The following is a 14,238-nucleotide window of genomic DNA, read 5'->3' as shown; positions in this document are numbered from 1 at the left end:
AAACAGAAATACAAATTTAACTCGCATCGGTGACTGATGGTTCAGTATGGATCAGCTCCTAGTTGGCGAGAATAATGTCACATACACCCAAGGATTTAAACCATACATAGATCAATGCCAGTGGTCCATGGGGTTTTAAGAAATATAACTTGTTATCCCTTATATGCCTCGATGGCATTGTGGGTGCTACTTTCCAACAAATAAAATCAACCAGGCCAGATATATGCGCATATAAAAATGCACTATCACACCGTTGGGCAACTTTCTTTAATCTTCTCGCAATCTTTTTGCCCTTAATTTAAAATTGTACTCACTGATTTAATATTCCTACAGCTTTGTATTTACATAAAAAAAATGTAAAACCAAGGATGGTACAAAAAAACAACTTTCCTTGGCAACAAATTAAATCGAGTTTATAAAAGTATGCCAAAAGACATCTACATGACATAATGAGAGGTTGCAAAATATCTCCATTGTACTTGACGCGATAAGATAATTTTTTAAATAAGTTTACTAATTTATACAGTTAGACTTGGATAACCACTGATAATAAAGTGCATATCCACTGTATTATTGAATTTTTTAAATGTAATTGCAAAAAATGTTATTGAACATAGTTTAACATCATTACTTATAAAGTGATAAAAGCCTCAAGTCAACTCTCACGTCTATATCAGTGTTTCATTTATAGGATTTTAACATTTAAAAGTATTATATATGTAGTCAAGGTGTTTCAAATATGTCCAAAAATTAAAAATAAATAATTATTGATGATAATGGTGACATTTGCAGCCCAGGAAGTTTATACCTAGCCGTGCAAGCAGTTCTCCCCGCACGTTAAAGAAAGCAGGACCGACTCATTGAAATGTTTCACAAAGTAAGGTGAATGTTTTGGAACCAATGGTTTTTGTAACTGGTTGAAATATTTCATTTGAGCTGTTGTTTTCCAGTCTTAATTTTGCAGGTAGAGTACAAAAGGACAAAGTACAAAATAAAAATAATATAACCAGAGGGTTTTATCGTAGTATACAAGTCTGCTCTAAAAACTATTTCATTTAAAAAAAATAAATAAAAAAAAAATTATCATCCTCAATACCACGTGCATAAGCAGAGTGCATTGTATCAATTTTCTCAGCATTTTTAGTGAGGAAGTGCTATAGTGTCAAACATATTGTAACTTCACATTTTCATGTTTTTCTGCTAGATGGCTGATGCACAGCAGAAACAAATTGAGCATGAGAAAGAAGTGCTGCAGCAGACATTCCTTTCAGAAAAAGAGATGCTTTTGAAGAAGGAGAAACTGATTGAAGAAGAGAAGAAGAGATTGGAGAGCCAGTTTGAAGAGGAAGTCAAAAGGGCCAAAGCTCTCAAAGATGAACAGGAACGCCAGAAGCAGCTAATGGAAGATGAGAAGAGGAAACTCCAGGCCAATATGGACGCTGCTCTTAATAAACAGAAAGAGGCTGAGAAAGAAATGCTTAACAAGCAAAAAGAAATGCAAGAGTTAGAAAAACAGAGACTAGAGCAGGAAAGAATTCTTGCAGAAGAAAACCAGAAGTTGCGTGACAAACTGCAACAGTTAGAGACCGAGAAAGACCTCATCCAAGTGACGGTAGCCGAGACAACGAAGACTGTTCTCAACGGCCAAAATGCCAGTGATGTTGTAGACAGTGTAGAAAAGAAACCAGACCCATTGGCTTTCGACGGCATTCGCGAAAAAGTACCCGCAAGCAGACTTCACGACCTTGGTCTTTTACCAAAGAAAGAATTTGATAAGCTGAAAGATGGAAAAGTTACTGTGCAAGAGCTCAGTGAGGCTGAAAACCTGAAAAGAATTCTCAAAGGAAAGAACTCAATTGCTGGCGTTTTGACTCCATCCCACCAAAAAATGTCAATCTATCAAGCATCTAAAGAGAAAAAGATCACACCGGGTACAGCTTTAGTCCTTCTCGAAGCTCAGGCCGCCACAGGTTACATTCTAGATCCTATCAAGAACGAGAAACTCTCTATTAATGATGCCGTCAAGCAAGGGGTCATAGGCCCTGAGCTGCACAACAAAATGCTCTCAGCTGAGAGGGCTGTTATTGGTTACAAAGATCCATACAGCGGTGGCAAAATCTCTGTTTTTGAAGCAATGAAGAAGGATCTGATTGAGCATGATCATGCTATCAGAGTTCTCGAGGCTCAGCTTGCAACAGGAGGCATTGTTGACCCCATCAATAGTCACCGTGTACCCAAGGAGGTAGCCTATAAACAGGGACTATTTGATGCCGAGATGAACCACATCATGGACAAACCTTCAGAGGATGCAAAGGGTTACTTTGATCCGAGCACTCAGACCCCTTTAACATATTCGGAATTGATGGAGAGGTGCAGCACTGACCCTGACACCGGTCTGCTACTTCTGCCAATCACGGACAAGGCCGCTCAGTGCTCAAGTAGATACACAGAGGAAGAGACCAAGGACGTTTTCAGCAAAACAACTGTGTCTCTTCCCTTTGGAAGATTCAAGGGAAAGACTGTCACCATTTGGGAAATAATCAATTCTGAATACTTCACAGAGGATCAGAAGAAGGACCTCCTCCGTCAGTACAAGACAGGCAAAATCACGATCGAAAAAATCATCAAGATAGTGATAACTGTCGCAGAGGAGAAAGAGAAGAAGAATGAGATTTCTTTTGATGGTCTACGAGCCCCTGTCCCTGCCACTGAGCTCCTGGAATCTAAAATCATTGATAAAGACCTATACAACAAATTGCACAAGGGCAACAAGACAGTGAAAGAGGTATCTGAAATGGAGCCGGTCCATAAAGCATTAAAGGGTACAAATTGCATTGCAGGTGTAGTCATAAATTCAAGCAACGAAACAATGACTTTTTACGAGGCCATGAAAAAGGACATCGTGAGGGCCGGCTCTGCTCTGAATATGCTTGAAGCACAAGCAGGAACTGGCTATGTGGTTGATCCTATCAATAATCGCAAGTACACAGTTGACGAAGCCGTCAAAGCGGGTGTTGTCGGTCCCGAACTGCATGAAAAGCTTCTTTCTGCGGAGAGAGCTGTGGCAGGTTACAGAGATCCATACACTGGAAAGACTGTGTCCCTGTTCCAGGCAATGAAAAAAGATCTCATACCTAAAGAGCAAGGAATCCGACTGCTTGACGCCCAAATGGCCACTGGTGGCATCATCGATCCGGTAAAGAGCCATCGCATTCCTCATGATATCGCCTGCAAAAGAAATTATTTCGATGATGAAATGAAACAGGCCCTGAACAACCCCACCAATGAAACAAAATGTTTCTTTGACCCCAATACAAAAGAAAATGTCACGTACTCACAGCTCTTAAAGAGATGCGTCACAGACAAGAAAACCGGTCTCCAGCTTCTGCCTCTTTCTGATGAAGCAATCAGCGCTCAGGAGGAGCCAACATACTCTGAAAGCCAGACCAAAGAAGCGATGAGTCAAGCAACTGTGGAGCTTGACTCCGGTCCATTCAAGGGCAGGAAGATCAGCATTTGGGAAATGATCAACTCTGAATATATCACGGAGGAAGAAAGACTCGACCTTCTCCGACTGTTTAGATCCGGAAAGATTACAATCGAAAAGATAATCAAGATTGTTGTGACAATTGTAGATGAGAAAGAGGCCAAGAAACAAGAGCAGTCGAACTTCAAGGGCCTCCGATCGCCTGTTCCCGCGAGTTCCCTGTATGATTCCAAAATCATTGACAAACAGACCTTTGACCTCCTCCAGCAAGCCAAAACAACACCTAAACAAGTCTCGGACAACCCCGATGTCAAGAAATTTCTTCAGGGCTCTAATAGCGTTGCCGGCATTTTCCTGGAGCCAACGCAAGAGAAAATGAGCATTTATCAGGCGATGAAGAAAAAGGTCCTCAGACACAACACAGGTCTATCACTCCTTGAAGCTCAAGCCGCCTCTGGTTTCATCGTGGATCCGGTGAAGAACCAGTGCCTGTCAGTCGATGAGGCGGTGAAATCAGGCATTGTTGGCCCCGAGCTACATGAAAAGCTCCTCTCTGCAGAAAAAGCTGTCACTGGATATAAAGATCCTTTCACAGGAAACAAAATTTCACTCTTTGAAGCAATGCACAAAGATCTCATTCTGAAAGAGCATGCAATGCCACTGTTAGAATCCCAGATGGTTACTGGAGGAATTATTGACCCTGTAAACAGCCACCGTGTCCCAACCGAAGTCGCGTACCGGAAGAAGATTTTCAGCAAGGAAATGGCTGACACCCTGTCCGAGCCATCTGATTATAACAAGATCCTGTCAGATCCAGAAACCGATGAGAACGTTACATACAAACAGCTCAGAGACAAGTGTAAGAGAGATCCAGAGACAGGGCTCTACATGCTTCCTCTCTCCAAACCTCAGTCCCCAACTGTTGTTGAGAAGACATACCTCTACACAGAGGAACAAACACAGAGTGACCTGACCAGCACTCAGATTGACATTCCGATTGAGGGCCTCGGTGACAAACCGATGAACCTCTGGGATGTGATGAATTCAAATTTGATTCCAGAACAGGAGAGGCAGAAACTGATGGATGAATATCGCTCCGGTAACATAACCAAAGAGCGGATGATTATAATAATCATCGAAATCATGGAGCAGAGAGAGGTATTCAGAAATGACCCGCTGTCATGTCAGACTATAAGGAGAAGGATAACCATTGAAGAGTTGTACAATGCACGCATCATAGACTTGGAAACTTACAACCTCCTTAAACAGGGAAAAAGAGATATCCGTGACATAATGGAGTTGACCAGTGTGAAACAGTATCTATACGGTACTGGGTGTGTTGCTGGTGTCACCACTGACTCGAGTGCCAAGATTAGCATATACCAAGCAATGAAAAGAGGCTTCCTTAAACCTGAAATAGCCCTAACCCTCCTCGAAGCACAGGCAGCTACAGGATTCATTGTTGATCCAGTGAGGAATGAAACACTCACGGTTGACGAAGCAGTTCGTAAGGGCGTCGTCGGCCCCGAGATACACGATAAGCTACTTTCAGCCGAAAGGGCAGTCACGGGATACAAAGATCCATACAGTGGGAAAAGCATATCTCTTTTCCAGGCCATGAAAAAGGATCTCGTGCCAGAGGATTATGCTCTAAAAATGTTGGAAGCTCAAACTGCCACTGGGGGCATTATCGATCCCGAATTCCAATTCCACCTTCCTGCAGACATTGCCTTGCAAAGAGGTTATATGAACAAGGAAATCAATGAGAAGTTGGCAGATAATGTGACAGGGTTTACAGATCCTGTCACCGATGAGAAGGTGTCATACGCGCAGCTGCTCAAGAGGTGCAAACTAGATGGTGGCTTGCGCCTGCTGTCCCTGGGAGACAAGAGGCTGATGTTCAAGGGTCTGAGGAAAAAGATCTCCATGGAGGAGTTGATCAGCTCAAAAATTATTGACCAGCAGACCGTCTCTGAACTGAATGAGGGTCTTATTTCTGTGGAGGAGGTTAGCAGTAGATTATCAAGATACCTGGAGGGTACGAGCTGTATCGCTGGTGTATTTCTGGAGTCGTCAAAGGATCGCCTATCAATTTATCAGGCCATGAAGAAGAACATGATAAGGCCAGGCACTGCATTTGAACTTCTTGAGGCGCAGGCAGCCACAGGGTATGTGATCGATCCAATCAAGAACCTCAAATTGACTGTCAGCGATGCAGTGAAAATGGGAATTGTTGGACCAGAATTCAAAGACAAGCTTCTCTCGGCTGAGCGTGCAGTTACAGGATACAGGGATCCTTATTCAGGAAAGACAATCTCCCTCTTCCAGGCAATGAAAAAGGGACTCATCCTAAAAGATCACGGCATCCGTCTCCTGGAGGCTCAGATTGCCACTGGTGGAATCATTGACCCAGAGGAAAGTCACCGTCTGCCAGTCGAGGTAGCCTACAAACGTGGCCTTTTCGACGAAGAAATGAATGAAATCTTGATCGACCCTTCCGACGACACCAAAGGCTTCTTTGATCCCAACACTGAGGAGAACCTGACCTACCTCCAGCTCATGGAGAGATGTATCACCGATCCTGAAACCGGCTTGGTGCTCCTGCTCCTGAAAGAAAAGAAGCGGGAGAGAAAGACCTCGTCCAAATCCTCAGTTCGTAAACGCAGGGTTGTCATTGTAGACCCAGAGACAGGCAAAGAAATGACTGTATACGAAGCCTACCGGAAGGGACTTATTGACCACCAAACCTACCTGGAACTTGCCGAGCAGGAATGCGAATGGGAAGAAATTACAATGACCTCCTCTGATGGCACTGTCAAATCCATTATCATAGACAGGAGATCTGGAAGACAGTATGACATTGATGACGCTCTTTCACGTGGCCTCATTGACCAGAAAAATCTTGAAACGTACCGATCTGGAAACCTATCCATCACAGAATTTGCTGATATGCTCGGCGGCAATATGGGTGGCTTCCGCTCTCGCTCATCCTCCATCGGTTCTACCACTGGATCCTCATACTCGTCCCCCATGAGTCCTATACCCTCCATAAAACCACCTGCCGTCATCTGGAATGACCCAACAGAGGAGACTGGCCCCATAGCTGGAATCCTGGATATAGACACTCTGGAGAAAGTATCGATTACGGAGGCTATTCACAGAAACCTAGTAGATAACATCACAGGGCAAAGACTGTTGGAGGCCCAAGCCTGTACCGGTGGAATAATTGACCCCTCAACTGGGGAGAAATTGTCAGTCACTGACGCTACAGAAAAAGGCCTTGTGGATAAAGTTATGGTTGATCGTCTTAGTTTGGCCCAAAAGGCTTTTAACGGATTTGAAGACCCCAGAACAAAAGTGAGGATGTCCGCTTCGCAAGCTCTGAAAAAGGGCTGGTTGTACTATGAGGCTGGACAGCGTTTCCTTGAGGTCCAGTATCTGACTGGAGGACTTATTGAGCCCGATATTGAGGGAAGAGTCTCACTAGACGAATCAATCAAGAAGGGTACAATCGACGCTCGCACAGCTCAAAAACTGCGAGATGTGGGCGGATATTCAAAGTATATAACATGTCCAAAAACAAAACTGAAAATCTCCTTTAAAGATGCAATTGACAGAAGCATGACGGAGGAAGGAACTGGTCTGAGACTTCTAGAAGCATCTTCCCAGTCTAGCAAAGGCCTTTACAGTCCCTACAATGTCAGCGGCTCTGGATCTGCCTACGGCTCCCGGTCAGGATCCAGGACAGGTTCACGATCAGGATCAAGAAGAGGCAGCTTTGACGCTGGCTCTGGGTTCACCATGAACTTCTCATCCTCTTCCTTTACATCCTCTTCAACTGGCTACAGCCGCAGATTTTGATTAGCTCATTCTAACACTAATGACTCTTGCACACTTACATGACTAATAAACAACAATACTGATGCACTTAACAGTTGCATTACTAATAGGAAAACCTAATCACAATAACGGAAGCATTATTAATTTATTTTACACTTTAATGAAACCTTTGGCCAAGCTATTGACTTTTTCTTCTTCAGATTTAGGTGATAGCTAAACTGACTAGACATGGAAATATAACCAGTCGTTTTTTGATATAGGCCTTTTTTGTTGTTTTTTTAAGACCGAGTAACAAACAAGTAAATAGTTTTCAAAGCATGCAATTTTGGCCTTTTTTATGTAACATTATGGTTTTCATTGCACACCAATACAATTTGTATACTTGATGAAACTAATATATGCAATCATGTTAAGCAAAAAAAAAAAAAAAAAATTGAATATATATTTTTCCCATATTCTTGTTTTATTTTGAATGGAAGAAAATGTCTATTTTGTTATTATATGGTAGCATCGCATACTGAGATACGGCACGTAAAATACTGATTTAACAGATTCTCTAACTGTCTAATTACTAGATGCCAACCTTACATAAAGGATTGTTATAATATCTTATGCACAGATTTTTGTCATTTTCTATTTTTTGTTGCCTGCGTGGCTAGATATTGTAGTTGCGTCATTAATGTGTTAGAGATTACAAATACAACACTACAAAAGAAAATACTAAGCTTTACGGCAATAATAAACCTTATGCAAGGGAAAAATACATCTTTCTTCCTACCTTTTGTATTCATGCCCATTCATATTCAGTGGAACTGCACTTTTTAGTTTATTACACTGTTTTACACACCAAGTTTTTGGATTTTACACATTTACCCTCAATCAAGTGCTCCTGGCAAATCCCAAGATGAGGTCAGACACGATCCTGCTTCTCCATCCATAAAGACCCGTCTACTCTTAATTTGGTTTTTGTAAGTTTTCATTTATTTCACTGTTATTCCATGTATTTTGCGTTCTTGTTTTTGACACAGTTTCGATACATGATGCAATTTTTATGCCCTTTTGACAATATCTGACACTCCCACGACATTATCTCAAATTAATGACTGCTGTTTATTTTGTTGTTTACAGCTGTCTCAGTCCCTCAGAGCCCCACTGGAGAGCGCAGATGCTCACTGGTTTGAAGCATGTGATCTTCCCAGCTTTGATGGATTTGTGAGTCACTGTCACACCCACTTAGTAACACAGGTTAGTAACTGTTAGAAAGGTGCATTATTTCTGTTTAATTTTCTAAATTCGAGGCTATTTATCATCCAGACTTGTTTTGCTATTTCCATTTTCATTGTTTTATCACGGCATGATTTAACTTAATTTAGTTTCTTTTGTTTCTAGATTGCCCCTAGAGTATGTTATTTCATCCATTATGCATCGCTTTTGAGGAGAGCAGCGACTGAGTCAACATGAAATCATCTTGGGATGCCTACTGAGCAATACATTTTATTCCTGGCCTTTAGTAGTGATATTTATGTTTTCATACCATGTGTTTTCCTTTTTTTTGTTAAAGTCACTCCCGTCACAACCATCAGCTCATTTTTCTTTAGTTAGTCTTAACGTCCCTTTGTATACTTTGTATTGTCTGTAACTGTAAATCCAATCTAACCAAAGTGTTATTTGATGATGTTTTGAGAATTGGCATTTATGATACTGTGCCACACTGCTTGAATGTATGTTTCATATTATCAGTTATGTTCATTTTGCTATTGGTATTCTTTACAAGCTGAAGAGTTTAAGGAATATTGTTTATATTTTTTTTCACACCTTTTTCGGTTATCCATTGTTTGTGTTTCTACTTTGTAAATCATTTTACTTTTTTGTTTTTCATCATGCCCTTTATTTAATCCATTTGTCATGCATGTTCATTAACTGCAATGATATCTGGGCAAAAACCTGTTATGAACTAAAGCCAATTGCATATGTAACCGCCATTTTTTTGATTTTAGGAAGATAAGCAATTCCAAACTAACTTGTTGGTTTTACACATGTGCAAATTTGATAAATGTGGTGAGTTGACTGCTATGTGTTACAAATATAACATGATGGTGTAAATAAATATGCTCTAAAGAATCCCATTTGTCGTTTATACATTAACACATCAGTGACTGTAATGCAATATATCGTGAGTAATTTTTGTGCAACAGATAGAACTAACCAATTTTCTAGATGAAAAACATTGAATAAGTGAATATTTTTAATATACTAGACATGGCAGTGAAATAGTTTTCCATTCAGTGATGCAGAGTGTATTAAAATATTTTAAATTCGTATTATACGCTTGTGTTTGCCACCAGATGGGGGCAGACTAACACAGATTCAGCCATCAGAGGATGAAACGGTGACTCCAGTATAATAGTGATAGCTTACACGCTGGCTTGTCATAGGTTATGTTTGCCAACATTATCAAGTGTTTACTAGTGTTGCCAGGTTTTGGAAGGCTAACCACTTTTATGACTATTTAATAGTATGCTCCCCACACTCATACAAAGCTTACAAATACAACATTGTCCAGAGTGAATTTTCATACTTGTGTAATTCATAGGCAATGTAAACAGTAAGTAAATCCAGACATTTGCATTTCCTGGAATCAACACTCAGCTCCTCTAATAGCTGACATACAAGTATATAAATACAAGTATTTGAATACTGGGTCGTGTTATTGTGTCCTGTCAATGATATATATATATATGTGTGTGTGTGTGTGTGTGCATATATATATATATATATATATATATATATATATATATTTTACACACACATTCAGTCGAAGTCCAGTCTGCTAGAAGTAGTAAACACTTGTGAAGTCGTACTGGGGACTCAGACTCAGAGTGTTTATTTCACATGTCATTTTGCAGGATGAAGGAAGTGTTTGGTTTGGAGCACCTTCATCACCGGATCCGAAATATGGGTATGCATAAATGTGACAAAACAAATAATCTGATTCTGAAGACCCCCAACATAAATTTTGTAAAGGAATCGACAGAAATGTCAGGTATCCTCATTCCTAAAACTATTTTTCAGAATTTGCAATTTGGAATTTAAAAAAAAAAAAAATCAAAACAGCCTTGTAAGATCTGGAATACACAGGGGTTAAATAACTGATTTTGAATGTTTAATTTTTCCTCCAAAAACTTTACCATTTAAATTAAGCCTAAATTAACTGTGTTGCTAAGAACTGACACGGCCAATCTCATCACATAAAGGCATGTGATGTGATAATGATCCATGATACCACCACGGACGGGTTCTCTGTATCCTACAGCAAAGATAGAGCAAGGAATTATCTAGCGAGTTGTCAGTGTAAAACATTGAATTTAACATATCATAGCAGGACAACAAAGGTTACCATACGAGTGAAACCTCCCCAGTGACATCTTGTAAAATTTGTTTTCAACTCGAGCTTGAATTAGTAAACCACTGGAATACCATTTGAACTGTAGTGTTCCTAAAAGTGTAAACTTGTGTTATTCCTCTGTAACAAAGATCAGTTATGAGAATAAGAACAACTTTATTTATTCCGAAGAAAATTGTTGTGCCAGAGTTACAATAAAAACGTAAAAATAATAAATAATAGTAGAAATTTGTATAAACAGTAAAAAAAAAAAAAATAGGAGAATAAGAAATACAAATAAACGATAAAGAGTCTTAAGTAACAAGTGAAGACTATAAAGTGTCTTAAGGTCTTAAGTGCAAAGTGAAAGATAAGGAGTGCACAAGAGTATGAAAAAATATTGTACATGTAGCTGTTATGAAATGAAATATTGCACGGTTATGAACATACAGATACATTATTACAATGTACAGAAAGCGAGTGATTTTTTTTTTGTTTGTTTTTTAAGATTTTGAAATATATTGTAGCGATACGATAAACTAGCTGCAGTTTTTATTTTCATTTTTTCCATTTATTTTATTTTTATTTTTTTGATGAAGTTGATCAATGTCCTAGCTTTAAGGTTCAGATAGATGAGAAATTTTATGGGGGTGGGATTAGGGAAGGGGGGGGTAACAGGACAGAGGAGGTCTTAGTTTGACACCAAACTGTGAGACCGTAGGTTTTCCTATGAAAACTAACATTGTGAATATTTCTTTTTATTATAGGGGAAGCATGGAGGACTTAAGCCAATGGCAGTGTGAGTTCAGGAGTCATATCAGATCACTGAGACATTGGCTGAGGTGCATGGAGATGAGGCTGCCTCCCCTGGACTCCAGGGTCAGTTTTCTGTTTTCTGATGTTGTCCCCCTACTTTTCTTAAATGCTCTTTCCTGGCTCTCCTCTTCATAATTTTCAAACCCCATATTCTTAACATACTCTCTGACCATTACATTTTTGGCACCCTGATCGGGAAGCATCATTCTGTATCATTCCGAGTTACTGCATTTAATTGGGTAGTAGAAGCTCTTATAATCATTGGCAGCTGTAAGGAAAAATGTTCCTGTTATTGACATATAACATAGATGATTATGAGTCATCCACTTCAAAATCTGCTGAAAATTAAATTTTCTTATAAATTGTCAGTAAAACAGACAACTGTGTCCGTGAAACAGACAATGTGTTTTAATATATATTTTAAGAGTATTTAAGTGTATTTTTTCAAAGCGTATCAATCAGTGCTGCAATTTGTTAATCAGTATTTCAGTCAGCCGGTGTCTTTAACCTTCCTCCTGTGTTAGTTTTCTGGTAGCATCCCCGGTGTTAACGAGTCGGTTTCGACCCGTGTCTTGAATCAGCTTTAAAATACACTAAAAATAAAATCTTAAATTCCAATTCTTTTTCTCATCTCTTGGTTACCTTGTTAGGCTTCCTTATCCATGAAAATATTGGGTTTAAACATTTTCGCTGTGGTTCTCTGGGCCTTTTCATTGTCATTAGTATACCTCTCGATTTCAATAAAAAACTGAAAAATTAACCTCGAGAGAATAATATAAATAAATTAAAGGATGTTGTGTTACCAGAATATTGGTAAGGGGTATAGAACACATCTCTGAAATGAATTTGTTGATTAATTTTTTTCACATTAAAATCAATAACTTAGTAACATCTATGGTGTTTTGGGTCATTTTCAACCCATATATATTTTCTTCGAGAAAATGCAAAAAAACAAAAAAATATCAGCAATAGAACTTTAAATCAGTCTACAATTATTTCCAACCCTGTTCATCGCACGGTCATTTATTATTACAGAATTTGATAGCATTAAAACAAACTCTACACAGATGCCAGTACAGATCAAGTATTGGAAATTAAAAAGCAGGGCACTTGGTGCACTTTTATCTGGAAAAAGAATAGAATCTTAAAAAAATATGTTAAAAGAAACAATACCGGGAGGGGACATGGAGCACTGAGTCACAAGAGTCTGTTTTTAGTCTAGTACTATGAAAAATGAAAAGGATTGTAAAAGTCTTTCTCTCTCTCCCCCTTTTTTCTTTTAAGTCCAACATAGATAGACAGATACTGAGGTGGTCCTCGTCCTCTCCTGCAGGGACATTTCTTTAGGTCACAGGGGGATAGAGGGACTGAGGAATCAGGCTCCATTGTGCTTGGCCCGGACAGCCAGGCTGGAGAAGTGGCTGGCAGTGGAGGCCCTCTGCACACATGAAAGAACACACTGAAAAGACATTAAACTCAGATGGGATGAGAAGGCAAGGGGACAGAAAAAAAGGCAGCTTTTGGTGAGGACTTTCAGATCTTACTACCGGCATTTATTGATCTCAACTGCTGTGCAGCCATTCTTGAATAATTATTGAAATAGAAATGTTCAAAGTTACTCTAGAGTCATGCTATGAGAAAGTTTCATAAATAGATATATTAAAGTTTAAAAAGAGCACACAACTGTGGGGCAGCAGACTTCCTAACAACAACAAAAAAATCATCCAAAACTTGATAACGAAAAAACGTGAAATGCAGGATAAAACAATACAAAAGGTTAAAACGGAAAGATAATTAATGATTTGAATACACCTTTCAAATCTTACACTTTGTCTGAGCTTGCCTCATATTAATGAGTAACCTGTATACCTTTGAGGGGAAATTTCAAGGAATGGTTTTGGGATGCAGAGGCATGTCTTGCCTTGTTATGAATGCTAGTTTGACCTGAAATGAAAGAGTGTGAAATAAGGGGGGTGTCCTCTTGTTTTCATCTCTGCCATGCTTCCATCACACTACATCCGACCACGGCCCATTGTCATGGTAATGTTGATCGTCTGCTGCACTGCTGATTTCACTCCAGGCCTGAGGGACTCGTTAGTTAGCGGCATGAATGAGGGCATACCCGAGCCTCCCATGTAGAGAACCTCCTTGAATTCACAGGAGAGAGACACACACCTGCTCCTTATGCAAGGCATGCTCTTCTCAGGCTGTTTGTCTCACGTTGAGATGAACGTTTTCTGAAACATCTTCTAAAACTGAAGCCTTACAAATGACGACAAATGGGAATAGCGAGGGATTTCAAAGCTTCAAGGACACGATGACCTACATAACTAGCACCATGTTTAATATGCAAGAAAAGTACGGCCTGTTTTTCATACGTATTAATTCATTTGCTGCGAACGCTCCTCGGCTCAATTCACGGATATCGCCCGTAGAGCAGTGGGCCCTCACGCCAGGAGAGTCAAGCACCATCTACTAGTCAAGAGAGCAATCCCCCGAGACGACAGACATTAGAAAGACCAACCTAACTGGAACATCTGCAAGAGATCCTACAACTCAATATTGCATACATAGACACTGGATTGCTCAGAACTTTCCCACAACAACAAGAAACTACGTACCACTATATAGAACTCAACAACTTATGGAAACTCAAGACGAGTCAGACAGATTACCATCAAGTAGGGCAGGTTCAAAAGTGATGCCTTATCGC

At 39.8% G+C, this 14,238-nt stretch overlaps 1 protein-coding gene across 11 annotated transcripts in view; it reads left to right on the top strand.

Annotated features, from left to right (window-relative positions):
* plecb (plectin b) overlaps positions 1-9,448 on the top strand; it is a 98,806-nt gene extending 89,358 nt beyond the window's left edge. For all 11 annotated transcript variants that reach the window (XM_086154627.1, XM_086154630.1, XM_086154629.1 and 8 more), the window contains 3 exons: positions 1,205-8,295; positions 8,456-8,572; positions 8,717-9,448. In XM_086154627.1, the coding sequence (XP_086010753.1) occupies positions 1,205-7,348 (6,144 nt within the window). In that variant the 3' untranslated portion in view covers positions 7,349-8,295; positions 8,456-8,572; positions 8,717-9,448. The remainder of the gene's footprint in view (positions 1-1,204; positions 8,296-8,455; positions 8,573-8,716) is intronic.
* Positions 9,449-14,238: the final 4,790 nt, after the last annotated feature.

This window comes from Fistularia commersonii, chromosome 11 (assembly GCF_037954325.1).
Source record: "Fistularia commersonii isolate RoL2024-O1a breed Wild chromosome 11, RoL_Fcom_v1.0, whole genome shotgun sequence".
Lineage (NCBI taxonomy): Eukaryota > Metazoa > Chordata > Actinopteri > Syngnathiformes > Fistulariidae > Fistularia > Fistularia commersonii.
The sequence above is the reverse complement of the archived record's forward strand: the minus strand, read 5'-3'. Positions and strand labels throughout refer to the sequence as shown.